Source organism: Peromyscus californicus, unplaced genomic scaffold (genome assembly GCF_007827085.1).
Source record: "Peromyscus californicus insignis strain IS unplaced genomic scaffold, ASM782708v3 Scaffold_19__1_contigs__length_69161282, whole genome shotgun sequence".
NCBI classification, from domain to species: domain Eukaryota; kingdom Metazoa; phylum Chordata; class Mammalia; order Rodentia; family Cricetidae; genus Peromyscus; species Peromyscus californicus.
In genome coordinates, this window is record NW_026294491.1 from 8,212,365 (window position 1) to 8,239,116 (window position 26,752).

A 26,752-nucleotide genomic window follows, 5' to 3' on the forward strand; every position below is an offset into this window, starting at 1 on the left:
CACTCTATAGACCAGGCTGGCCTATAGAGATCCACCTGCCTCTGCGTCCTGAGTGCTGGGATTAAAGGCATGCGCCACCAACGCCCGGCTCCATCTTGTTTCTTGAGACAGGTCTGTCATTCTCCTGGGTCTTACTGACTAGGCTAGGCTGGCTGGCCAGTGAACCCCAGGGATCCCCCTGTCTCTGCCTCTCCAGCCCTGGATTACATGCATGTGCCGTCACGCCCAGCTCTTTGTGTGGGTTCTGGGAATGAGACTCGGGTCCTCAGGCTTCACAGCAGGCCATCTCCTCAGCCCCCTTCCAGAGTTTCACACAGGAAGAAATGACCCAGGCGGTGACTCAGCCCGATGCTCCTGAGACCCATTGGTGTCGTGAGCGCTGACCATCGGGCCTGTTGGTTGCTAACGGTTGTCCCGCACCCTATGATCTTCATTCATTTCTGAATGGACATTTGGGTCATTTTTTTTTTTATGAATCAAGCTGCTGTGAGTGAAAGAGGAGGGGGGCGGGGCTTGAGTGAGGCCGTGGGGTCATGAGGTAAAGTATAAGTTTAGCTCCATCAAAACCTGCCGCTTCCCTTCTCTGACGTGGCTGTGCCATCTTGGACGTCCGGTTCCTACTCCAGCGGGCCCCCTTCTCAGACTCTGTACTCTCAGCATTTTGTACTCCATACACTCATTCCGATGGCTGTGGAAGTGGAGTGAGCCATGGTTTTAATTTACAGATTCCCTAACGAGTACTGACCGTGAGTGTCTTTGAGGTGTCTGGTTTATATTCCTCTTACGACTCCTCTCTGGTCAGTTCTTGGGTAACTCTTAGTTGCTGCTCCTGCACTTACGGAGCTGTGAAGCTTTTTTGATGCGATATAATGAAGATTCACAGTTAGAATCTATTCCTGTTGCCCCGATAAGCCCCTCTGACAAAAGCGATTGCAGGAGAAAGGGTTTCTTTCAGCTCACAGTTCAAGGTTACGCAGTCCGTCATGGTGGGGATGTCAAGGCAGCGGGAGTTTGAAGTAGCTGGTCACATCATATCCACGGCTGGGAATGGAGGGAGTGATGAATGCATGCTTGCCAGTGCCAGGCTCCGTTTCTCCAAGGTGCAGAATCTCCTGCCCACAATTGAAATGTGTCTTTCCACCTCTGTTTATGTAATCAAGAGACCTGTCTCCCAGGTGATCCTAGATTCTGTCAGCTTGGCAGTTCACACACCATCACACACACCTTTGTCAGAAATACGCTAAATGCCTCCTTTGTCCAAAGCATCCTTTTCATCTCCTGATTGGTGGATTTCAAGGATCAGATAAGCTTGTTTGGTTTACTTGATTTTGTTGTTGTTACTTTTGGTGCTGAGAGTGAAACCCAGGGACTCATACAGGCTAAGCAAGCATCCCACAACTGAACCACATTTCTGGATTTTAGTCTTTTGAGTCAGGGTCTCACTATGTCGTCCACAATGGCCTTGAACTCAGAGACTTGTTTTCCTCACTTCCCCAGTGCTGGAGTGCACAGGCTTGCATCACATAAAAGTTTTAAATTTTGAAAAAGTCTTTTTTTTTATATTTTTATTTATTTTTATTTTTTTTTTTTTTTTTTTTTTTTTTTTTTTTTTTTGGTTTTTTCGAGACAGGGTTTCTCTGTGTAGCTTTGCGCCTTTCCTGGGACTCACTTGGTAGCCCAGGCTGGCCTCGAACTCACAGAGATCCGCCTGGCTCTGCCTCCCGAGTGCTGGGATTAAAGGCGTGCGCCACCACCGCCCGGCTTATTTTTATTTTTTAAATGTGTATGTGTATGGGTGTCTTGCCTGCGTGCATGTATGTGTACCACATGCATGCAGTGCCCTCAGAAGCCAGAAGAGGGCATCAGTCCCCTGGAACTGGGGTTACAGACAGTGTGTACCACTATGTGGGTTCTGGGAATTGAACCAGGGTCTAGCTCTTCCCCCTGCCCCTGATTTTACCTCCCGGCTGGGATGTTTGCTCGTATACATTTTTCTAGAAGTTTTAGTTTGTATGTTTAGTTCCACAGGGATTTGTTTTTGTTTGCTTGCTTTCTTGGTTTTTGTTGTTTTTCTGCAGCGTAGTGTGAAGCCCAGGCCCTGTGCATGCTAGGCAAGCATCCTGCCACCAAGCTGCATTCAAGCCCATGGGATAGATTTGGGGTTGATCTTGGTGTATGCATGAGATGGAGTTGAAGTCGGCTTGCTTTTGTGAAGTTCACTTTAGGTCTTGGGGAGACTGGTGCTACAGGGTGAATTTTGAAGTGCCCACAGAGAGCGAGTGGTATGTGCGACAGTGTGTCGGAGTCTCGTTCTAGTCTGCGGTGTGACGTCACGGGGGCACCAGTTGTTTTTAGCACATTTTGTGTTTGAGGCGTTCCTCATTTAAACTGTCACACAGTTCTCTGGACAGTAGATGTGATTCTAACTTCTTGTAACATAAATATTTTTATTATAAGAAATGAATCAGGCCTCCTCTGAGCAGAAAGCTATTTTACTTTTTATATTACTAACTAAACCCCATTCTCTGCGTGGATTTCAGCATGGCTTCCCCTGGTGTCCTTTATCTGTGCCAGGATCTAACCACTGTCCCACCCTGCACTGAGGCCTGGGGACTCCCAATTCTCAGACTTCCATGGCAGGACTGTGAACCATCTGTTTAGTAATTCCTACCTGGTTACTCTGTGTGTGTGTGTGTCTTTATTTACTTATTTCTTTATTTTTGTTTGTTTGAGGCAGAGTCTCTATAGCCCAGGCTAGCCTGGAACTCACTACAGAGCATCAGGCTGGCTTCAAACTCGTGGCAATCCTCCAGCCTCCGCTTCCCAAGTGCTAGGATTAGAAGTAGGAGCCAACTCGCCTGACTCTGTCTGGTGTCTTTCTCATGATCAGCTGTTAACTGGGGGTTAGCAGAGGGATTGTGGGGCACTGGGTCCTCATGACTCTTCCACTTCACCACACAGTACTTCCTTCTCTCCTGAGGCAGTGGGATGCTTAGTCTAGTCTGCCAAGTAGGGAGCTGAGGCTTGTTTTTTTCCATATGGGGATTTCTTTGCTCCAGCACCATTAATGAAAAGATGGCTCTGTGCAGTGTCCATGGCCCCTTTGTGCAAATCCAGCCAGCCACACATCTGTGTCTTTACATGGACCCAGCCTCCTGGTCCATCGGCACACACATCTGTCCTGACCATGAGCATAGGCCAGGGACTGTGGGCTGTTGGCAGGTCTTGCGAACAGATGGGCACAGCCCTCTTTTTTCTTTTGTCTTTTCCAAGATTGACACTGAGTTTATACTTTGAAATAATTTTTGGAGTAAATCTGTCAATTGCTGACAAAAAAACAAAACCAAAAGGCTACTCAGAATTTTATTAAATACACTGAATAATAACATGTTACTAATGTTTCATGGTCTCTTTCATGCAGAATTTCTGCACTTACTGGGTTATCTGGAGTGTCTCTCAGGGTTGTAGTTGCTGGTGAAAGGTTTTTGAATGTTGTTTGGTAACTTTATCACTATTTCCTCTTAGTGCTATAGAAATGGATTTGCGTGTGTGAGAGGTTGTAGTTTAGTGGACAGCATGCATGAGGTCCTGGGTTCAATTCCTACCACTATAAAAAAAAATTTTAAATATCAGTTTTCAGGATCTTTTAGTTTGTAATAATGTAAATGGTTTTTGTGCTAGAAAAGCCAATCCTGATACTTACTCAGAAAATGGAATGTTTGTGTAACTTTGGAGCCAAACCAGGACTGGTGGGAGTTAGGTTCTGACTCATTAACAAAAGTTAGAGCTGAGTGTAAGCGAAATCCCTGGGATGTAAGAACCGAGCTCCCTGGAGGGTTTGTGGAGGGCCGGGATAGACGCACATGTGAGCAGCTGGGCCAGTGCTGCTGAAACGCTTCCCACATCTAGGGTCGTGAGAGTGGCAACGGACTTTGAGAAATAGACAGTGCAGAGGACCAAGGCCTGTCTGTACACCACAGCTTCGTGATGTCAGAGTGAATGCACAGTGAAAGATGCATCATTCTCCCAATGGGCCAGGGTGAGACAGAACCAGGTAACACCTCCTGTATGCCATGAGCGTAAGCACTCTTGAAGTGAAAGAGCATCCTAGGAGTGTGGCTTCCCCGAGAATGCCAGCAGGATGGGGGTGGCCAGCAGCAAGAATGCAACTGCAGGGCCATGCCTAAACTCCTGCTCAACACAAAGGACAGGACTCTGCTCTTGGACAGAAGCAACCAAGGGAAATCGGGGCCACGTTTGGGTCTGCTCTGCCCCCCAGACCTGCCTGGGAGTGCCATGTGAACTCTGCAGGAAGAAGGTACCAGCTCTAAAGGCACTGACTGTCCCCTCCCCCCAGAGGCATCAGCACCTCCCTCGTGGGTTGGTGTCCTCTCCTCAGTCATGTTCCTGGTCACACTGACAGACACTGGGTGATAGGTACCCATTCTTTTCCAATGTACCCACATCCCATTTTCTCTTTGAGGGCAAAGCTGGTGTCCCGGAGACAGCTGAAGCCTAAGGGCAGAAAAGGGGCTCAGCAGACCCTTGGAGCTGGTTCTCAGGCATTCTTGATTCTTCTACTCCATCAACTCCCACCGCACCTCTACCCTGGATCCAGCCTTTGCCCAGGGCCAGTAGTTCAGCCAGCCAGACAGCCTTGGGGCTGTGGCCTGTCAACATGCAAGCCACACTCACCACAGCATAAGAACTCAGGATAGGAAGTGGAATTCTGGTTCCAGCTCTGACCTGCAGCAGCACGGCCCCCTACCTGCCCTTCCTAGGCGGCCTTCCTGCCAAGTGTCAGAGAATGCCCCCCCCCCCCCCCCCCCACTGGACCTGCAGAATTGTGCCTTGCAAAAAGACACCAAGTTCTGCTGTTCAGTAATTAAATACCCAGGAGACAGCCCAGAGAGGAGCGTCCTCAAGAGCTACCATGACTTCAGAAGAAAGGACAGGCCAGTCTTGACCACAGGAGCCGCAGAGACTTCTTTAGAGCCATAAACAGCCCCTGCTGGTTTGAGCCAGGGAAGATGTGGCAACCTCTGTGAACATGGACGTTGGTGTTTACCCAGCTGCTCAGGATGCTGGAAAGGAGACGGCCTGAGCATGAGATTTCAAGATGAGGCTGGGCCACACAGACCTTCTGAAAAATAAGAAAGGAAGGCAGGAAAAAGAGAGAAAGGGAGGAAATCCTTTCGCCTAGCCCCAGAGCACAGTCCTGCTTCTAGATGGCCTCCCCTTTTCTGAGGGAAATGAAGTTACTAGCTACAGCAGAAACTGTGAGACAGGCTCTCAGATGTCTGTTTTATGTTGATGGTGACCATTCTTTTGGAAGACTGTCCATTGTTAGTCAATTTTATTTTATTAAGCAGCTCAGACTCAGATGTTTCTAAATGGCTATATATATATATATATTTACTCTTGCAGTTAACAGCCCCATTACAGCATGCCTGCCTGAGAGAGACATGCATGTCGGAATAGTAGCCTCATGTCAGTCCTGAGACCTCAGACCCGTAGAGAAAGGGCCACTAGGTGGTCCCATGCAAAGCAGCTCCCCGCTAGTCTGAGCTGCCCTCAGGTGAAGGCCAACGCTGTGGCCGCCACACCCACCGCACAGCAGTCACGCGGGGCCAAAGTCTTGCTTCACTTCTTGTCCAGAGCCAGATGCAAAGCGGAACGCGTCTGACTCTCCCAAGCCGATGGGTCCTGCAGTGGCCCTGTGTCCCCTGGAAGGGCTGTGTCCCCTGGAAGGGCTGTGTGCCTGTGGCTTTCTCAAGACCCAGCAGCTGTTGACCATCGAGTCACACGGAACCTGGGGATGGTACCTTCCATTTCTGAACCAGAAATGGCCCTGCAGAGTGCTTGTGGGTTCTTCATGGCCTCCTCCATTTCTCAGCATTCCCCTGGAGCCCAGGACAGGCCTGTGTAGCCACACCCTGCCAGCCTGGTGTCCAGCTGGTTGAGGCAGGACCCATGGAGTCCTTTACCTCGGCACATGCCGCCAGCCCCACTGGGTATCGTTGGAATGCTCTGCCTCCAAGATAGAGTACAGGGGAGTCCAGGACCTTGTTTACAGCAGCTTTATTGCCACCGCTGTTTCCAAAGGACAGAGGGCAGAGCGCAGGTGACAGGTGACCAGCGGTAGATAGTGCTCAGAATTCCCACTGGGGACAGGCAGCCTGTCCACAGGCACACACCTGCCCCCTTCTTTGTGGAAAGTAGACGGGGGTCTTTGCTGGAGACCCAGGGAGATGTGTGTCCGTGTGTGCCTTGCCGCATGTGCCACTGGTGTCCAAGAGAGTGAAACTTCACCCCGCACCTGCTCCCATACACTGTGTGCTTAGTGTCTGAGTGAGCTCACAGAGGCCTCAGAGCCCCCAGAAAGCACCGCTGAGTAGGTTTCTGGAGTGTCCGTGGAGCACCCGAGGAACGCCTGGCACTGCCAGACCAAGCATTCTGCCAGGTCCATGTGGACCAAAGGAAGCAATCCTGCCAGCTCAGTGTGCGTTACCTACCTGTCTTAGAAGACAGAGGATGAGGGAGATCCCTCAGGAATTTGCATTCGGCTTTTCTGTTTGCTCGAGGCATAATTTGCATGCTATTTCATCCACAATTCAGCGCGCAGTGGAGCCGTTTTGTCTGTGTGTATTTCATTGTGCATCCATTGCCACTGTTTATCGCCAAATGTTTCCATCACCCCAGATAGAAGCCCCACACCTGGGGTCCCGGAATTTCCATTTCCACACCCTTCCCTTCCCAGGCCCTGGCAGCCTCTAGTTGGCATTGCATGTGTAGATTTGCCTATTCCCAGTGTTTCAAATACGCCACTGTGGCCTTTGGGGGCATGTCTTGCAGTGAGCGTGGAGTCCACACATGTGGCATGAAGCTGCTTCCATTCCTTTGAAGGGATGAGTGACGCGGCCTCTTGTGAACTGGTCCACATTTTGACCCCATTCATCGGGGAGCACACCTGAGGGCTGTATCTATTGTGAGCGATACTGCTCTGAATTTTTATGCATATTTTGTGTGTGGTTGCTGCACTGAACTGTTTGGAGATGCAGTGAGTAAACCAGTCTCAGTCTTTTTAGACGTCTAACAACCCTGAAGGGAGGGGCCTGAGAACAGTACTGAAGGTTCACTGCAGAGCATCGGAGATGCCGTGGGTGCAACAGGCCGGCCTATCCTTCAAGTCCCCAGATCTCAGTGGGTGGTTCTCAACCCCACACAGGGGCACCCTTCTCCAGCCCTGTGTCCCTCCTCCCCGAGGACTTCCCCTGTTCAGTGAAGACCAGGAGTGCTGGAAGAGCCACCACCCCAGACAGCTGTCTCACAGGGGACAGTCTTCTCATGTCACCAGTGAACTTGCCCAAAGGGACCCCAGGGCACTGACCTTTACCTGTCCACAGTGGTCACTTCCTCATGAATATGCCTCAGTGCCTGCCACCCCATCCCCTTTCCCTTGGAGGACTCACTGGATAACCTCCCTAAGTGATCTGTGGATCACTTTTGTGGAGCCCAGACTTAGAGCTTTGGGCTTGAAAATAGGAATCCAAGAATAAAGGGCCATCGGAAGCTGCGTTCATCTGCCAGCTGGCTGAAGTGGCCTTAGGAAAACTCTCTAGCTGCCCCGTGAGCTTCCATTTCCTGTGCAGAATACGAATTAAAATAGACACCTCAGCAGGATTCTTCAGAGGGTAAGTGATGTAATTTATGCAAAATGCTTAGCGAGGGCCTGCCACTTAGCAACCGCTCAATAAATGGTAGCTATCATTTGAAGTAACCCCGAGGGCATTGTCCAATGGGCAAAGCCTTGTCTCAACAAAGCTGCAGGATTTTAATGGCACAGGGATGCTCCCTCAGGACCAAACTGACACACGTTGTGTGGGCCCTGATTTTGCTCAGAAGCCAAGCTACTGCTCAAAATTTGAGCGCAGATGTGTTGTTTGTGAGCAATAATAATGCTTCTTAATAATATTTTCTATATTTAGTGCGGTTTCAGCCCAAAGCATTAAGGCTTTTAAGCTCCAGAAGCGGAGCCTTCGTCATCCTTGCCTGCGTTATTTTTAAAAACAAACAGGGTGCAGTGTATAAAATGCAAAATAACTGTTCCTGGAATTGCATGCTCACACTTCTCCTCGGGGCAGTCTAGCCAGCTAGGGCAGCAGCATGCCCCTGCCAGAGATGTGGGTGGCGAGCAGCGGGGCAGAGGCCTCCAGAATGTGTGTGCTGACAGCAGCGTCTCCTTTGGTTGAGAACTAGCATCTGAACACTGCTCAGGGCTTTGGGGTGTGCATGGTCCAACTGCCCTCTGTACCAAGACCTTCCTGAGGTCCAGCAGAATACAACACTCAGCCAGCTCTAACCTGAATGCCCATCTTCAAAGGGTAGCTACTGTATGAGGAGTTAGATAAAGGCTAGATGGATAGCCATCCCGCAGTCAAGACAGGTATTTCCATCAATCTTGAAAACTTCCTGGGTGCTGCCTCCAAGCCCACCCGTAAGGATGCACTCTCTCTGCCTGTGTCACCAGACTGCTTTGCCATCTCCCCAGTGCCACCAATAGAGTCCTACTATGTGCCAACCACCTTGATGTGTGGACACTCTGGCTCAGTGTCACAGTTTCCAATCCACCGGCCTTTGGCCACTCTGTGCTGCTGAGCATGCTTGCTCTCTAAGCCCTTGTGGGTGGTCATGGGGGTCACTTCTAATGTGGGTCTCAGCCACTATGATCGCTGTGAAGGTCTCACTGTGGACTTGCTTGCTGACATTGCATCCTGGGTACAGCCTGGGAGCAAGAGTGTGCTTCCTAAGCGGGTTAGCCTCCCATGTGCCTGGAGATGGAGCTACGCTCTCCCAGCGTTATTTGACGTGATCTCAGGAAGTCCTTGGAGGGAGGGGAAACTGAGGCAAGGAAGGACGGTGAGTGCATGAGGAAGATGCAGCTCTGTTGTGCACGGTCACAGCGGCACCCATGGTCAGCCAACTCCTTTCACAGACACCCAGCCCTGGTCTGTGGGTCTCAGACTTTAAAACACTGTAGTAGGTATGAGATCCATCACATCTCAATGCAGTTTCCATTTGTACTTCCCAGGCTATTTGGCAGTATAGGGGTTTTACATACTTACTGACTGTTTGGATATCTTATTTGGTGAAGCATTTTCTAAGCATTTTGACCCCTTTCTAAACTGGCATGTGCTGTGGCTTTATTATGGCTTGCTGTAGGAAACTGTAATCTGGGTGGTTTTCATTTGTCACACATAACTGGTTTTCTCAGATCCTGGCTTGTGTTTTGCACACATGCATGCACGCACGCACGCACACATGCACGCACGCATCTGCTGCGGCCACCACCTCCTTTTTCATGCTCTTAATGAGGTCATCAAAGGAGCAGAGGTGGCGAACTGGATGACATTGGAAGTGACACATTTTCTTTCATGTTTGGTACGTCCTTCATCTTCTCTCAGGACGCGTTTTCAGAAGGGGAACTCTCAGCTTTTGCTTTAAGCTGTGATCCATTTCGAATCAGTTTATATAGGGCCCACTGTCCATCCTTCTTCCTAAGTGCACCTGGGCTGTGACAGCCAGACTTGCTGCTGAGATACTGTTCTTGCTCTGGACCCATTGGCACCTTTATGGAGACAGACTTCCACTCAGCACACATCTTCTAGACTCAGCTCTGTGCTTGCTCTGTCCATCTGTCTGCTCTGACCATCAGTTAGGTCACGGACCTGTTGCTTTAAGACACTCAGGTATGGCGTCACCCCCATCCCTTGTGAGAAAGACCTGGCAAGCTCCTGCTGGCAATGGTTCAGAGCACTCTGGTATTAGTGGGAAAAACAAGCCCAATCTTTCTTCCCTTGTGATTGTAAGGCAAGTTTACCATCCTACCCAGTGCCTCACCCTGGCCTTTGGCAATGGTGACTAGGCCTGGCTACATCACGGGATAGGGAACTTCCTGCCACTGACTGAAAACCTGCAAAAGTAAAGAATTTTCATTGTTTCTGGGGAACATAAGGTTCCATTGCTCCCTTCAGGCCCTCTACCAGGCTATGATTGACAGCTGTCTCTGCCAATGCGGCTCATCTCAGGCTCTGAAAGGAAGTCTCTTTCTTCTCCCTCAGTCCCATCATGCAGCCTCGTCTGTGTCCTGCCCCCCCCTCCCCATTGCTCTCCTACCCTGAGACTGTCAGATCTTGCCTCTCCCCCATGGTCATGAGTCTCTCTCTCTCTCTCTCTCTCTCTCTCTCTCTCTCTCTCTCCTGATAAGCCTCACTTCTGAAGCATAACCTCACATCTGCTCCTTTCCCAAGCTTTCTTTTCCCATCTGCCACCCTGGTTCTTAGCATTGGCATCAGTACCAAGCTAGCTACATGGTATGGGTTCTTGACACCAGGCAGGGTGACTCTCATACATGTCTCCTTTCGGGTTGATTTAGGTAACTGAAATATTTTCTCCATTGTCAATTTCAAAAAAAAAATGTAAGAGAGGATCTATGGCATTGATTAGGAAGGCTCTCAGCCTTCTCATATTGGTAGATTTGGGGGGACACTGGCATCTCTACCATATTGAGGCTTCCCACCCATGAACATGAGACAGCCCCACCCCTTGGGCCATCTCACCAAGTTTTTCCAAGATAGGCATTCTGCATATCTTAAAAAAATAAACACATTTATTCCTAAATATTTTTTTGTTCCCAGGTTTTACTGTAAATGATATTTCTAATTGATTGCACACCCAATCAGAACATATGTATGTTGGCAATATCTTGTGAACACTGCTTGATTCTTTAGTAATGGTTCTGTAATAAAAGTCTAGGATTTGCCATGGAGACAAGTCATCGTTGGGAGATACAGTTTTAGGCCCTGCATTCCAATCATTTTGGCCTCTTAACATCTGTCTTGTTGGGACTGGAGAGACAACTCAGTGGTTAAGACTACTGGCTACTCTTCCAGATGACCTGAGTACAATTCCCAGCATCCACCTGGCCGCTCTCAACCACCTGTAACTCCAGCCCCAGGGGATCTGGTGTCCTCTTCTGGCTTCTGGTGGTACTGCATGCGTTGGGTGCATAGATATACATGTAGGTAAAGCACCCATACATACAAAATAATAAAATACTTTTTAAATGTGTATCCTGGGAAGGTTACTTTGCTGACTGGCTGGTTGCCTGGCCATCTGGCTGTCTGCGGGTCTCACTGTAGCCCCGGTTGGCCTGGAGCTGGCTTTGTAGACCATGCCGTCCTTGAACACTCATTGCATGCTTCTATTGATGCAGCTAGGGTTGACTTTGTCCGGTCCAGAGGAAACTCCATTTCTCCATATTTTGGCAGTTAGATAAAAGCCAGCATTCCTTAGGAACCCGTGAAGCTCTTCCCTCTACCAAAGGAGCCAGTTCCCTTATCATCAGCAGAAGGGACTAATGGCTGTCTGTGGTCCTGTTAGCCCACCAAAGTGCACACTGGCTCCAGGCTCCCTCAATATCACAAGTGCCTGTTACACATTTCAGAGTCCGTGCTGGCATCCTGGCTTCTCTCAGTTCTTCTCACCCTGCCTCCTACCCTAAACTGCTCCAGTTCATGGACCTCCCTCCTGCCAGTGACTCAGTTCTCTTAGAACCCAGTTATTTCAGCTCTGCGCTCCGGTCATCTCTTTTGCCCTCACTGTCTCTATCTCAGCTCCCCCCCCCCTTCTGCTGGCCATGTTCAGTCTACAGCTTTCTCTCCCAGGTCTGGACTCTTCCAGATGCCTCCAACTCTCCCTCGTGTTTATAATAAAAAAAAAAACCTTCCCATTAACCATACCATGGAGCGGTCGTACCGTCAAGTTATACAGGCTTGGCCTTGAGGGTGCTTGCTTTTTGCTGATCTCAGGTTTTGTGGTTTTTTTCCCCTTTTCTGCTGGTGTTCGTGTTGGCTGGACAGATGTCTACATTCTGTTTCATTCCTGCCCCCTGTCCTTCAGCATCACTTTTAGCCACAGCTCTAAGCCATGCGGTTTCCACCTTTAACTTGCTTTAAACGAACAGACTTGATATTTTTGGATGGATAGCAAAGTTGAAGGAAAAGCACAGAGTTCCTACCCACTCCCTCCCTCCACACTCGGTGATGGACACGTCATACTCACTAGAGTCCACAGTTCACTATGGGCCACTCTTGGCTTTGCACATTCTCTGGTCCTTGTAAACACATGATACCGTGTGTCCCCCATATACCTTTAACCTCCTAGGCTTCCAGAAGTGGGATGGCACCTGTAGTCCCAGCTACTCAGGAAGCTGAGGGTGGAGGATCATTGAGATGAGCATTTGAGACTCAAAGCCAGCCTGGCCAGCAGGGTGTTATGGGGCAGAGTGGGGATGGTGGGGGATTGGGGGTGAGCACAAGGGAAGTGGGGAGATCTGTTTCCACTGCTCCCTGCTCCCTCCCACAGCCTTCTTTCCTGTCTCCATGGTTTTTCCTTTTCTTTTTAAAAATTACTTTATTTCTTTATTTTATTGCATATTTGTCTGTGTGAGAGTGTCGGGTCCCCTGGAACTGGAGTTACAGACAGCTGTGAGCTCCCATGTGGGTGCTGGGACTTGAACCCGGATCCTCTGGAAGAGCAGCCAGTGCTCTTAGCTGCGGAGCCGTTTCTCCAGCCCCCGGTTTTCCCTTTTCTAGAGGTTCCTGTAGTTGGAACCACGTAGAGCACAGCTGTTCAGTTGGGGCCCCTTCTCTGCCTTTCTCTGGCTCTTCGGCATCATCTGACATCCACGGGTATCGATGTTTATTCCTCGGTTCCCTGCTGCAAGCAGCCTGGTGGCTCTCAGCATTGGCAGTTACAAATGCTGACACTGTGTACACTTCTGCACAGGTTCTTCAGGAAGGGGAGCAGGGAAAGAAAGTGTGCTGTGCACCTGAAGTCAGGCAGACCATGCAGAGCATGACAGACCCCCACCCCAAGAACAACGCTCTATGCACACCCCATGCCTGTGGATCCGAACCACCAAGACAGATAGATGCCAGACACAGCAGTTTGGCTCGAGGACATCAGAGTCCGTGGCGCCTTTGGCTTACTTATTACCGAAATGCCCTCTGCCAACCCTTCAGGTTGAGAGAGTGTGATTTCCCAGCAGGGCAACCCAGAGAACTTGTGACTTTAAGAAGCGCCAGGCAAGGTCACTGTTAATCATATAACTTTATTGTCCTCCTGGGTCATAAAGGAAGTGTGTCTTCCCCCCCTCCCCCTCCTTCTGAATGTTAGTTTTATGGTGCCCATAAACAATGAGTACCCAGTGACCCTTCCAGCCTTAGAACATCCCCGCATGCTGTTTTGAAGGCAGACTTGGTTGGAGGGCACCTGCGGGGGCTGGAAGAGAGCAAAAGTTGGACAGGAGGTGAGTCTGACCCTCTTGGTTCCTGGGGCAAGGACGGAGTGTCGGAGCGTGGGAGCGTTGGTCAGGCAGTGCTCTGGCTCTCTCGGTTGTGGGTGGCGCACTGAGAGAGGAATAGCTGCACAGTCCTGTCTTCAGGGCCTCTGGGAGGGTTGCCTCTTGGAGTCTAAGGAATGGGGCTTATTTTTTCCCTAACGTGGTGATGATAGTGTCCGTGGCAGTGATAAAGATGACGCCACTAACCAAAGGGGTAGACATTTTCATTGTTGTTTAGGTTTTTCTTAGTTTTGGTTTCGGTTGTTCAGAGCTTTGGGAAGTTTCTGTTGATCGTGTGCTGCTGGGCGAATGCTCAGAACCCCATCTGCTGCCTCAGGTTGAGATGGTGACCCATGGCTCACTGCACGGTCTGAATAGAGTTGTGGCAAGCCCAGTGGAGTCGTGAGCCATTGCTGGCCGCCCGGTGAGGCTTGGCAGTGTGTTCTTTGTTTTCTGTTTTTGGAAAGGCTCTCACTAGGTAATCCAGGCTGGCCTCCCGTTCTCTATCCTCCTGCCTCAGCCTCCCCAGTTGTAAGGATTACAGGTGTATGTCAGCACGCTTAGCGCCCCTGCAGCTCTTAATGCTGTTTCTGCAGGGTAAGAGAGCTAAGATGAGGTGCCCATACTGGCACTTCAGGCCCTCCACCTCTGTGCAGGAGCCTGGGACAGAGAAGAGGGGTTTTGTCCAAACCAGCTCAAGCATTAGAGGGTAGAAAAATGGACCTAGCTGTTGTCTCTTCAGCTCAGTATACAAAGAACTTCCAGTCACCAGCCTGCTGGCCCCGGACAACATGTAGTGTGCAATTGCTCCTTGCAACAGAATGACGGACTTTCCTGTCCGTCCCTTTAACCAGATACTTGTGTCCTTCTGCCGCTGAATGACAGGAGTCCTGGGCAGGGTCAGGAATTGCCTGAAACATAAACAATTCCTGGAAGAAGTGGGCAGGGCAGGGACAGGTTCCTTGAACGCTCCCTGCAGCCCAACTTGGAGTCAGCCTTCCGACTCTGCCATGGTCTGTTGGTTGGGGAAACCCCACGGGGCAGGGCACCCATCCCACTTGCACCTATGTACCTATCGGCTGGCTGAATTCTGTCCAGGAACCTCCAGCTGACACCCCAGTAGCCTCCTCCAGAATTGACAGAGGTTTGGTTTATCCCAGCCCCCTGTTCTAGCTGAGCACACAGGAGCTGGGGTTTCTCTGCTCCCAATCAGTGGTGTGACCGTGCTGGGTTGTCCTAGCATCCTTGAAGCTGGGCCCCTGCTGGCCCTCTCAGATCGTCCTAAAATGAAACTCAGCTCTCCTGTGCTGCGTGTGAGACCTCCAGCTCCCGCCAGCGTTTACTGTGGCTGCTTGCCTTGGGAAGTCTGTAGACACAGCAGTCTACAGGAGCTAAGGCTTCAACAAGCAAGAAGCCGCCTGGTACGCAGAGACTGCACGCAAGCCTCCTAAGCCTGGAGGATGCTGCTCTTTGGAATATACCAGGCACCTGCCTTTGCTGTAATCAATACCTGGGAGTCCTCTACCTTGGCTACAGCCAGTACCTGGGAGTCCTCCCTGGAGTGCTCCCACCAGCTCTTCTACACTCACAGGGCCAGTGAATATTCCGCATAGCTTCTCAGCTCCTGGAGTTTCCCTAGAAAACAAAGGGCCTGGGAATGTCAGCTTACTGTCCTGCAGGACCCATCTGCATGGGTCAGACGCTCTCCTTTGCTTAAAACCTTGAGGTCCAGAGGGACCCCAAAGAGATGACAGTTTCCTAAAGCTCTGGACTTAGGAGCATTCTTGACTACTGCTGACTTTTCTCGGAGATACTAAGACGTTTTCCAAAACAAAACGCTTGTGTGTGCTTAAACTTCTTCAAGTCAGTATGTGCCGTGCAGCCTAGGAAATGGTGATAGGTGTCATCTGTAGTAGTGAATTTTGCTGGCAGGGTATGGCTTTGCCACCAGGTTGGGAATGACGAACACTTGGCAACTGAACACTCTTGCCCCCAAATCCAATGGTTTTAGGCTCCCTAGGCGGGGGATAAAGAGAAATAATGTATGGTTTTTCTCCCATGGAAACGAAAAATCTTTTCAAAAGATGACAGCACAGTAAAAGGATTATTAGAGGAAACAGAAGGGATGGGTGGAGGGGACGAGAGGATGAGCGGGTGTGACCCAAGCGTGATGTGTGCAAATGTCGCAGTGAACACCCTTAATCTGTGCAGTTGAGCTGCACCTATAATTGCGATGGAAAAGAGCACTTTGAAGACTTGACAGGCAGACCCGGGGTGCCCAGGCTGATGGGGGTTTCCTAAGCATCCCATTGTCCCGAAGATTGTGACCCACCAGAGGAGTGCAAGCCATGAGAGATGTTGGGGCAGATCTTGGCTTTCAGCCCGCCTCAGTGACCCTGGGACGGTAAGGCAGCAGCAGGGATAGGGGCAAGGCAGTGACTTTTGCCCTCCCCTGAGGATTCTGCCCGTGTTCCCTGCTTGCTTCCCAGTTCTGCAGTCCACTGGGAAAACCAGTGCCGGTGCAGAGACCCCTGTGATAGCGGACACCATTTCCAGACCAGGGCTGTGTTGACAGGCATGTGGGTGGCTAGCTGTGCTACAAGGGATTTTTTTTCCCTCTTTTTTTCTTGGAAAATTATTCATTCTTTGCACTCTGTATAAATGTCCCAGGGAGCTCTTTGTGCTGAGTTGTATGTTCAGAGTGAATGCCACAGCCTGGCCACGGCCCCAGCGAGTGTGCCTCTCTGTTTCTGAGGCATTTCTAGGAACCACGGAGACAGTGAGGCATGGTGGCACACGCCTTTAATCCCAGCACCCAGGAGTCAGAGGCAGGATCTCTGAGTTCGAGGCCAGCCTGGTCTACAGAATGAGTTCAAGGACAGCCAAGGCTACACGGAGAAACCCTGTCTCGAAAAACCAAAAAAAAAAAAAAAAAAAAAAAAAAAAACATAGAGAAGCTGGCATGGGTTATACATGGGCTTAGTTAGCTTTAACATAGACCAGAATACCAGCATCTGCCTAAGCACCGAGTCCTGCTTCTCCTGAGAACCAAATTCAAGCATCAAAAAATGCTGTGAGACCTGAGGGACGACATCCCCCAAATCCAAAGGACAGCTCTTCCTTAAACTCTTTTCAGAGTTACTTATTTTTATGTTATGTGTATGACTGTCACCTGCATGTCTATCTATGTGCCACACGTGTGCCTTCTGCCCAAGAAGGCCAGAAGAGGGCCTCAGATTCTCCCGGAACTGGTGTTACTGTAGTGAGCGGCCGTGTGGTGCTGGGAACCAAATCCCCGACCATCGCGTGCCCTTTCTCCCTGAGCCAACTCTCCCGCCCTTCCTTGTTTTTTTATTCTGTTCTGAACTGGCTGGGAGGTCAGTTCAGATCCAGACACTCCTGAGAACAAATGGAGAGGCAGCTTACGTAACTGCAGCCCAGTGACCCAGCCAGTGTGGACTCTGGCCCGCTCAGGTGCACACCACTCGTTGTCCTCCATCCTACCTGCTGCCCTGTGGTAATCACTTCCCTTCTCAACTCACCCCTCCTTGACCCTCATCCATCACTAATCTGAGATCATCAGATTTCTAGCGTTGTCACTTGGAACATTGAATAAATGCAATCATACAAGTAATTTGGGGGATTAACTGCTCTGCTCAGCACCAGAACTCTTGGTCCATCCAGGTCGTTCCTATAGAAGTAGTTCTTTTTATGGCTGCATTGCGCTCCCTGTCACTGGATGACACAGTTAGTCTGTCCATTCACGCTAGAGGGTGCCTGGCTTGTTTCCAGGCTGAGACCATTTCCAGTCATTGGCACACAGGTGATGATGGGAACCTGAACTTTGCTCCTCGTGCCTGGAAGGTCAGCTACTGTCCATCTCCATGGGCACGAGGGACCCAGGGTTAGTCCTCCCCAGCCCTGGGCATGGTCAGTCTTTTTGATCTTAGGATAAGCATTTTGATTTGCGTTTCCTAGTGACTGTGGATGCCCGAGAGTTCCCACGCTCACACCCATCTGCACACAGCCATGTGTCACCTCTTGCCTGTTTTCTGCTGCCGAGTTTTGACAGCTTTTCACACACACTATATTCCAATCATTGTCAGGTACACCGTTAGCAAACATTCCCTCCTGAGCTGCAGCTTGTCTCTTTTTGCGGGGTGGCATGATTTATTTATATTTACAATCATTATTTTTTTAAACTTTTCATAAAATATATCTTGATCTTATTCACACATAATCTTGTCTATGTCTACAAAAGAGACTGTGGCACGCCTTTAATCCCAGCACTCGGGAGGCAGAGCCAGGCAGATCTCTGTGAGTTCAAGGCCAGCCTGGTCCACAGAGAAACTCTGTCTCGAAAAACCAAAAAGAAAAAAGGAGAGATTGGACAGGAATGTCCTTAAACCTGTATACCGTTTAGGGTGAACTGGCATCGTCACTGTGCCCAATTCACTAAGTCACCAGCATGAGTTACTTATTATTTCTTTATATACTTTTTTCAGTAACATGTTGGAGCTTTGAGCATACAAAATCTGCATATATTTTTGTTAGGTTTATATCCGAGTCATGGGGCTTTTCTGAGTGACTATCAATGGTATTGTATTTTTAATATGATTATTATATATTATTAATATTGTCTGTGTTTCTTATGACTTTATTAATTCACTTGTTAGCTCTAGGAGAGGTGTTTATTTGTAGATTCCTTGGACTATTCTGTATGGACAGTCTTGCCATAAGCAGGGCTGCTGATTTATCTCTTCCTTTCTGATCTATGTCCTTTTATTTCTTATTCTTGCCTTATTGCACTAGCTTAAACTTACAGCATTGTGTCAACGAGAAGTCTATCCTGCCCTGTCGCACCTGTAGCTGAAGAGTTTTGTGAATGCTTTTATAATTGCTTTTCATTTTGTGTATAAGGGTGTTGTAGCTGCATGCACATATATGCACCATGTGTATGCAGTACCCACCAAGGCCAGAAGAGGGCATTGGATCCCATGGAACTAAAGTTACAGATGGTTGTGAGCCACCATATGGGAATCAAACCCACATCCTTTGGAAGAACAGCCAGTGCTTTTAACTGCTGAGCCATCTCTCCAGCCCCTGTTAATGATTTTTTAAAAAATCAACTTAAAGCCGTTCCTCCCTATTTCTGTTTATATGAGAATTTCATCTTCAGTGTGTATTGATTTTTGTCAGATGGTTTCTGTGACTTCATTAACAGGATCATGGGATTTTTCTTCTATATGCTTCCAGTGTAAGTAGATTACATTCATTGATTGGGGTTTTTTGTTGTTGTTGTTTTTTTTGTTTTGTTTTGTTTTGTTTTGTTTTTTGGTTTTTCAAGACAGGGTTTTTCTGTGTAGCTTTGCGCCTTTTCCTGGAACTCACTTGGTAGCCCAGGCTGGCCTCGAACTCACAGAGATCCGCCTGGCTCTGCCTCCCGAGTGCTGGGATTAAAGGCCATTGATTGGTTTTTAAACATTGGACCAAACTTACATCCCTGGAGAAATCTCATTTGACCATAATATATTGTTCTCTTTTCTATACTGCTGGGTGTACTTTTAAATTTTTTTTCTTACTGAGTTTGTGTCTGTATTCATGGAGGGCATAGGCTATGGCGGTCTCTGTTGCTGTTGCCTTTGTGGATTTGGTATCAGACTCTTTATAAAATGATAGAGAAGTGTTCCCTCCTCTTCTGTTTTCAGGAAGAGATATTTAGAACTGTGTGAATTTTAAAACTACTTGATTGAATTCTGCAGGGAAACCATGCTGGCCCGGAGATTTCTGGGGGTGAGGTTAAATTTTAAACCCACTTTCCTTTATAGTTACAAGCTGTCCAAATAACTTCATCCAGGATGAGTTGTGGTTTCGTTTTTTCAGGAATTGGTCTACTTTCTCAAAGTTGTCAGATCTGTAGGTGGGAGTCATTTCAGGTGCCTCGTGGGCCCCATGTCTATAGAAGCTGGGTGATAGCTTGTAGCTAGAGTTTTCCTGCATGGCCCACAGTCAGGACAAATCTCTATCACCTGCCAGTCCCACAGCCGCTCAGACCCGACCAAGTAAACACAGAGGCTTATATTGCTTACAAACTGTATGGCCGTGGCAGGCTTCTTGCTAACTGTTCTTACAGCTTAAATTAATCCATTTCTATAAATCTATACCTTGCCACATGGCTCGTGGCTTACCAGCATCTTCGCATGCTGTTTGTCATCGTGGCGGCTGGCAGTGTCTCTCTGACTCAGCCTTCTACTTCCCAACTTTATTCTCCTCCTTGTCCTGCCTATACTTCCTGCCTAGCCACTGGCCAATCAGTGATTTATTTACTGGCCAATCAGCAACACACTTGACATACAGACCATCCCACAGCAATAGCTCTTTCGTCCCTGGTGTCTGTAGAGGCTGGGGTGATAGCTCTTCCGTCCCTGGTGTCTGTAGGACTGGGTGATAGCTCTTCCGTCCCTGGTGGCAGTATCCTCTGTCGCTGGTAACCTGTCTTGATTTATTTGCTTACTTCTTTACTTACTTGTTGTCAATCTTGCTGGAAGTCTGTCGGTTTGTTGGCCTTTATGAAGAGCTCGGTCTTTTATGAATTTTTCTGTGTGGTTTGCTTTCTACCCCACTGCTTTCTCCTCTCTTTGCTTTTGTTTCCTGCTCTTGCCTGTCCTTCAGCTGTGGCTTTGCTTTGTCTGAGTCCGCACAGTGGGGTCCTGGGTTACCGTGCTGGGTTTTCCCTCTCACAGCGTGCAGGACTCCATTCCTTTCTCGACCTTACTGTGGCCATGTCCCACAGCAGAACTTTGAAGTGTGGTGTTTCCATTTTCATGAAATTCAACATCTTTTTATTTATTTGTTTTTCTTGAAGCTTCCTCTTTTGCTCAGGAATTGGTTAGAAATGTGAAGAGTGGGTCAGGGAGATGGCTCAGCAGGTAAGAGCACTTGCTGCCAGCCGGCCACCGGAGTTTGAATCCCAGGACCCACGTAGTAGAAGGCAAGAACTAACTTCTGCATGTTGTCTTCTAATCTACACAGGTGTAGCGTGGCATTCATGTGGATGCACACACACACACACACACACTAACACACATATACACACACACACTCATACACACATGCACTCACACACATTCTCACACACACATACACTCACACATATATCCACACAAACACACACACCCGTACACACATACATTCATTCACACACATTCTCTCACACACATATGCACACTCACACATACACTTATACACACATACATGCATTCACACACATACACTCATATACACACTCTCACACACTCAACACACACATACATACATACACGTATACTCACACACACTCTCACACACTCATACACACACATATATACTCACACTCACACATGTGTACTCACACATACACACACATACAATATTGATTGTTTGATGACTTCTGAATTTATATGAATACTTAGAGATTAGCAACTTGAGTTAATCCAAACTGTTACTTTTTCTAGAGATCTCACGATAAGTAATCTAAGACCACACTGCCCCAAGCTGAAAGCTCCCTGAGGCCCCACCAGTGGAGGCCATGTCTTTCCCTGGGAGGTGCAGGCCTTCGGTCCTTAGACCCACAAGCCACTCAACTGTGACTCGTCTGTGACTGACACATTGAATTGGTCTAAGACGTACCATGAAAAGTGACTTTTCCTCTTCCAGGATGTGAAGCCAGGCAGCCACAGGTTAGCTCTACCCACTTACTGGAAAGTGTTATAGTTCAGGGTCTTAGGTAGAGTGCACCCTTTGAGTGATTAGGAGACACAAGCTTGAAATAAAGATGTCATTACTTATAGGTCTGGGGATAGACAGGCGGCCTGCAGGCCACACGGACAGGCCAGGAACACAAGGACAAAGACAGAAGATGACCTGCAGGTTAATGCCTTTATTATGTCCTGAGAATTACCCCATGAGGTTCGGGGGGGCGGGCAGTTTTAATTGGTGAGTTAAGGCTAGCAGACACGGTTCTGTAAGGTCACGACAATGGTGAAATGGTTACTGTGGCACAGGTCTGCACAGTGTGTGCAGGGTGTGGGGACGGGAGGGTGAGTCAGGTAGGCTGGGTCGAGCTGTCCGTAGGGAGGTGGTCACCAGGAGGAAGTGGGTTAAGGCAGACATCTGGACTGACACCTGAGCGGGTGGGAAGCAGACAACTGGAAGCTGGGTTGGGGTGACTGAACTTGCCTGTGTGAACAGCCACACTCCCAGTGACCTTACAGTGAGTGTAAGGTCACGTGACACCAGAAGGGTTTTCTACAGGTAGTGAAGCATGAAGGGTTTAAGAGATTGATTCAAATTCATTCTTTTCTATTGTTTTTTTTTCTTTTTATTGTGTACAGTGAATAAACACTAACAAGTATATTTTAGGAAAGAGAGAGGAAAGGAAAAGAAAAAAAGGAAGGAAGGAAGGGGGTAGGCATGTGGGAGGCTTGAAGCATAAAGATAACCCAAGTTAGAGGCCAGCCTAGGCTACGTAGCAAAATCCTGCCAAAAGAAAAGGAGGAAGGAGCAGAGATGCCTGAAGTGGGCTGGACCAGGCTACTGTCCCTGCCGCGTTGAACATCCGTAGGAAGGACTGTTGTTGAAGAGCAGAGAGATGTCCCTGCCACGTTGAACATCCGTAGGAAGGACTGTTAAAGCAGCCTGTTGCTGAAGAAGCAGAGAGATGGAGTGCTGTGTCTGAACTTGAACACATCTTCCTGGGCTCCCACAGTGGGCTGCACTGCCCAGTCCCAACTGCAGAACTTCCTTAAGTGACCTGCGTGCCATCTGCCTGTGCCAGTACGGTGCCAGCTAGCCACGTGCTGCTTGAAATGGTACTCACACCGGTGATGAACTGCATTGCTACTTCTGAAGTTTTAGTGGCATTAGCCTGATAACAGTATCCTGGCATCACAGGTCCATGGTATAGATACCACTGGGACCCAGTTTTATCTGTAGACTATGGCAGGAGCTAGACACTGGAGGGCACACCCAGCACACCTGCATTCCTGTGAAGCTGGAAGCCTGTGAGCTGGCATCTGCTTAGATGGCCTGTGGAGGAAAAGGGGTTAAGGGAGGCCAAGGAGACTTCTGGGGTACCAGCAATGTTCTGTTTCTTGGGCTGAGTACAAGTGAATACAAGTGACCAAGATGTAAGGGGGGGGGGAACAACTTTTTTTTCTCATTACAAAATTAAAATATGTTCATGGGGTGGGGTGAGGGGGCTGGAAAGATAACTCAGTGGTTAAGAGCACCAGCTGCTCTCCCATAGGCCCCGAGTTCAATTCCCAGCAACCACATGGTGGCTCACAACCATCCATAGAGAGACCTGGTGCCCTCACATACATGCGACAGAACACTGTATACATAATAAATACATCTTTTAAAAATATATGTTCATGGTAGAAAATGAAGATTTTTCTGAGGAAGCAAAAATAGGAAAATGTAATCTTAGAAGCAAAAGATAACTGCTATTAGTGTTCCCAAAGGTTTCCTCCCAACATGTTTGAAAAATGGGATCATTCTAAGTTATTCTTTGAAACACCGTTTAGAAAAAGTCTTTTAGATTTATTTATTTTATGAGTACGCGTGTTTGACTTGAACATATGGCTGTGTGCCATGTGCATACCTGATACCCATAGAGGTCAGAAGGGGCATTGGGTACCCTGGGACTGCAGTTATGGATGGTTGGCTGTGAGCCTCCATGTGGGTGCTGGGAGTCAAACCCCGGTCCTCTGCAAGAGCAGCCAGTGTTCTTAACCTCCGAAAGATTTCTTTAGCCTCTCAAAAACCGCTTTTTACAGCTAACAACAGATGTTAACTTTTCTGCTTGGTTTTTGCTTCGTTTTGGTTTTGAAGTTAGGATCTTGCTACTTAACTCTGGCTGGCTTGTCGTGTATTTGCTGGTCATCCTCCTGCCTCTGCCTCCCAGACATGAACATTTTTAAAGGATTCTTCTTTTTTCCAGTTTAGACAGGATCTCATTGTGCAGTTTAAATCTGACTTTGAACTTGTTCTTCCCGCCCCATCTTCTCTAACTCCCGCCCCACCCTCCCACATGCTGGGATTTAAAGGTGTGCTGAGCTGAAATTATTACCAGTAGTAGAATGTGAGTCTATAATACAGATTCATCATATTTAATTTAACAAATCCTGAGGCCCACAAGATGGCTCAGCAGTTAAGGGTGCTTGCTGCCAATCCTGGTGACCTGAGTTTGGTCCCCCAAATCCGCACAATGGGATGAGAGGCCTGACTCCCGCAAACAGTCCTCGGACCTCCATGTGCATGCTAAGCACCACATATGGACAGGCTGTGCTGATTCTCACCCTGTTAAATGATGCTGTGGTACACATTCTTTGTGTGTGTTCCTGACCATTGACCAGAAAGCAGGCACTGGATGGAAATATAGGGACATGTTTAGCTTTTGAGTTCCATCGCCGGACTAAATCACTGAAGTATTTTCTTGGCTCTCTTGGTTTGGTTTGCTTTGTTCTGGTTGCTGGGGCGAGTTAAGCACCAAGCCAATGTAGAAGAGTCTATGAATTCCTTTATAGGGTCTCTGAGTTTGGGGTCATGAATGAATGGTTAAGTGGGACCAAGAAGGTCTCCCCTTTCCCAAGAGCACAGAGGACAGTGGCATGGCCATCTGCACCTTCCCATAAGTCTCAGCATTGGGCTGGTCAGGAAATAAGAAGGAGGCAAGTTATGATCAGCTTGGGACCTGGACCTTGTAAAAGCAGACACCCAACCCAGTTTTACAGGGCAGGCAGCAAGAGGCCAGGTCTGCTCCACCCAGCCTGCTTCCTCTCTGCAGGCCCATCCTGAGAACACTTTGTTTTCACTCCAGCAGTGCATTGACCCCACTATGTCATAGTAATTGTCCCCATAAAATGAGCACTAAGAGAAAGCCATCCATATTTAGAGCCCCTGGGCCAGCCTGCCTTATCTAGCTGTGGTGGTACCCCAAGAGCGTCAGCCTGGGCCATTGACAAGGGACCAGTAAGAGCAGGCAGCAGATGGGAGGCCCTGCTCCCCGTGACTGAGAGGCCAAGCATCCTTCACGGCAACACCCGCAGCTCACACAGGGATCGTGTGACCTGCCTGCCTCCACGTCCTTCCTCCCAGCCTGTACTGCATCGCTCTCTCTGCTTTGGTTTGTAGAGAGAGAAGAACTCATCCAGGGTGTGCTGGCCCAGGTGGCAGAGCAGTTCTCCAGGTACCGTATCCCCTGTGTACCCACTTTCCAGGCTGGTGGGAGCTGGGCCTGGCCATAGCCAGCCCTCTAACTTCTGTAGCTAGCCTAGCCCGGCACATTCTAGCAAACCTTCTTCTTCTCCCCAAAACCATGCCCAGCGACTGCTTGTAGGTGATGAGTTCTGGGGGTGATGAATCCAACCCCCCAACTCCGTTCTTCCAAGACTTGGATTCACCTGCATGACACCCCTTTACAAACGAGTGTTTCCCACTGAGATGCTGTGTGGGTGGGGGGCTTCCTTTTCATTCACCAACACCCTACTAATTCCATGTCAAAATGATCAGTTTCTCAAAGTGATTTCTGTATGGTATCTTAGGCCACTTTTGAGCCACCAGGGAGCAGGGCAGTACCCCATACCTGTCTGTGCTGGGCAGGGCAGGGTGCATGCTTGGGTCAACCCACCTTAAGTCTGTACAGAGAACCCAGTACAGAGTAGTAAAGATACCAGAATCAAGAACACCCAGGGACAGTATTCTTCTTTAAAAGCACCTCCTGCTGTCTTGGTCCCCTCTCCAGCCCCCTTAGAGACCTCACCTCAGGCAGGGACCCACACAGGTTTGCTGATCTGGGTCATGTTTTATCTTTTCTCCCCACGTTTTCCCCCCCAGAGCGTTTAAGATCAACGAGTTGAAAGCAGAAGTTGCAAATCACCTGGCCGTGCTGGAGAAACGGGTGGAACGTGAGTGGAGTTGTTTTTTTCCTTCCTTTCTTTCTGCTTGTGCCTTTTAACCTCTGTCAGAATTAGCCGCTTAGACTAGCGAGCAGGTTAGTGCTGAGGTTAGACGCGTCCTTTCTCTGTGTGCCGCTTTGATTTTGACAAAGACCGGACAAGGACAGATCTAAGCACACATTTCTATGAAGTGCAGCTTGTACAAAGCTTTGTCTGTGCACAGAACGCAAAGGAAAAAACCCAAATGGCCTCCGTCTGGCCCAGCAGAACCTCTGCCAGGGCTCCAGCTCTGTGCCTCTCTGCATGGGGGGGGGGGGGGGGCCGATCCTCTCTTCACGCCTCTGTGCAGCTTGCTTCTGCAGAGTGTGGAATCTGTGACATAGATGACGTCTGGATCTCAGGTTTTAGCCACTGCTAAAGGAAACCCAGCCTGTGTGTGAGTGTCAAGTCCAGTCTCCATTCGGTTTCCACAAAGCCAGATTTGGGGAGGGAACCAGCCTCGAGTCATCTTATCTGTAGTGAAGGAGGGATCCATGAAAGGATCGATGCTTACATTCCACAGGCCTGCAGATCCCACATTCCACCCTCTCAGCTCCACAGCCAAGCTCTCCGTCACTGTCAGGCCCAGCCTGGCAATACGTGGGCACCTAATTTATTAACTTGGGCTGGGTAAACAAAATCCAAGCAGGAAGCCATTAAGAGACAAGCATCCCCAAAGAAGAAGACGTGGCAGATTCTGCTTGGAAGATTGAGTGGATGTCTCTTTTTTTTTTTTTTTTAATTGCTTCTCATTTTTCAAGAAAAAATTTCTATCACGCAAGACCTGGCTCCCTGGAATAAGCCGAAACATGTTCCCATCGTCTCGTGTGTCCTTCTCAAAGTGCGATGGCTTTTCCCAAGTCAACTGGTCTTTCAGTCCTCGGGACGGTCTTGTCTTGCCTAGGATGTTGAGGAGCCACAGAGCAGTTAGTGACCACTCCAGTTCATTCAGCAAACGAGACAACAAAACAAAATAAACCAGGTCTGGAGTCCTTGCCACCTTCCCTTAGGGAGATGTCTTCCTCCTGCACACCTGTCTGCAGGTGGGGGTGGGGCAGCTCCCTGGAGCTGCTTCTTGCCACCGTGGCTGCTCTGAACAGAAGAGGGTTGTTGTTTTTTTCTGGAGGTCTTGGGGAGCCCACCACTCCCCTGTAGGGTGTGATGCTTCATGACACTGCCCCCACCGTCACCATCCCTTGGAACTACTGGTCTCTCTGTCACCCCTCTGACGTCTCTCTCATTTGGATCCCCACTATCCCACTGCCATTGCCGCCACTGGCACCAGGTTCAAAGCCTGCGTGGAGCTGGTCCAAAGCCTCCCTGAAGGAGTAGGAGAGTGGGTAGTCCTGTGGCCGCCTCAGCAAAGTTC

The 26,752-nt window shown here is 49.0% G+C and overlaps 1 protein-coding gene across 4 annotated transcripts in view; it reads left to right on the plus strand.

The window, feature by feature from the left end:
* The window catches only part of Pde9a (phosphodiesterase 9A), a 91,715-nt gene that overhangs the window by 37,482 nt on the left and 27,481 nt on the right, over window positions 1-26,752 (plus strand). For all 4 annotated transcript variants that reach the window (XM_052744508.1, XM_052744506.1, XM_052744507.1 and 1 more), the window contains exons 5-6: window positions 24,581-24,635; window positions 25,283-25,353. In XM_052744508.1, coding sequence (XP_052600468.1) covers window positions 24,581-24,635; window positions 25,283-25,353 — 126 coding nt within the window. The remainder of the gene's footprint in view (window positions 1-24,580; window positions 24,636-25,282; window positions 25,354-26,752) is intronic.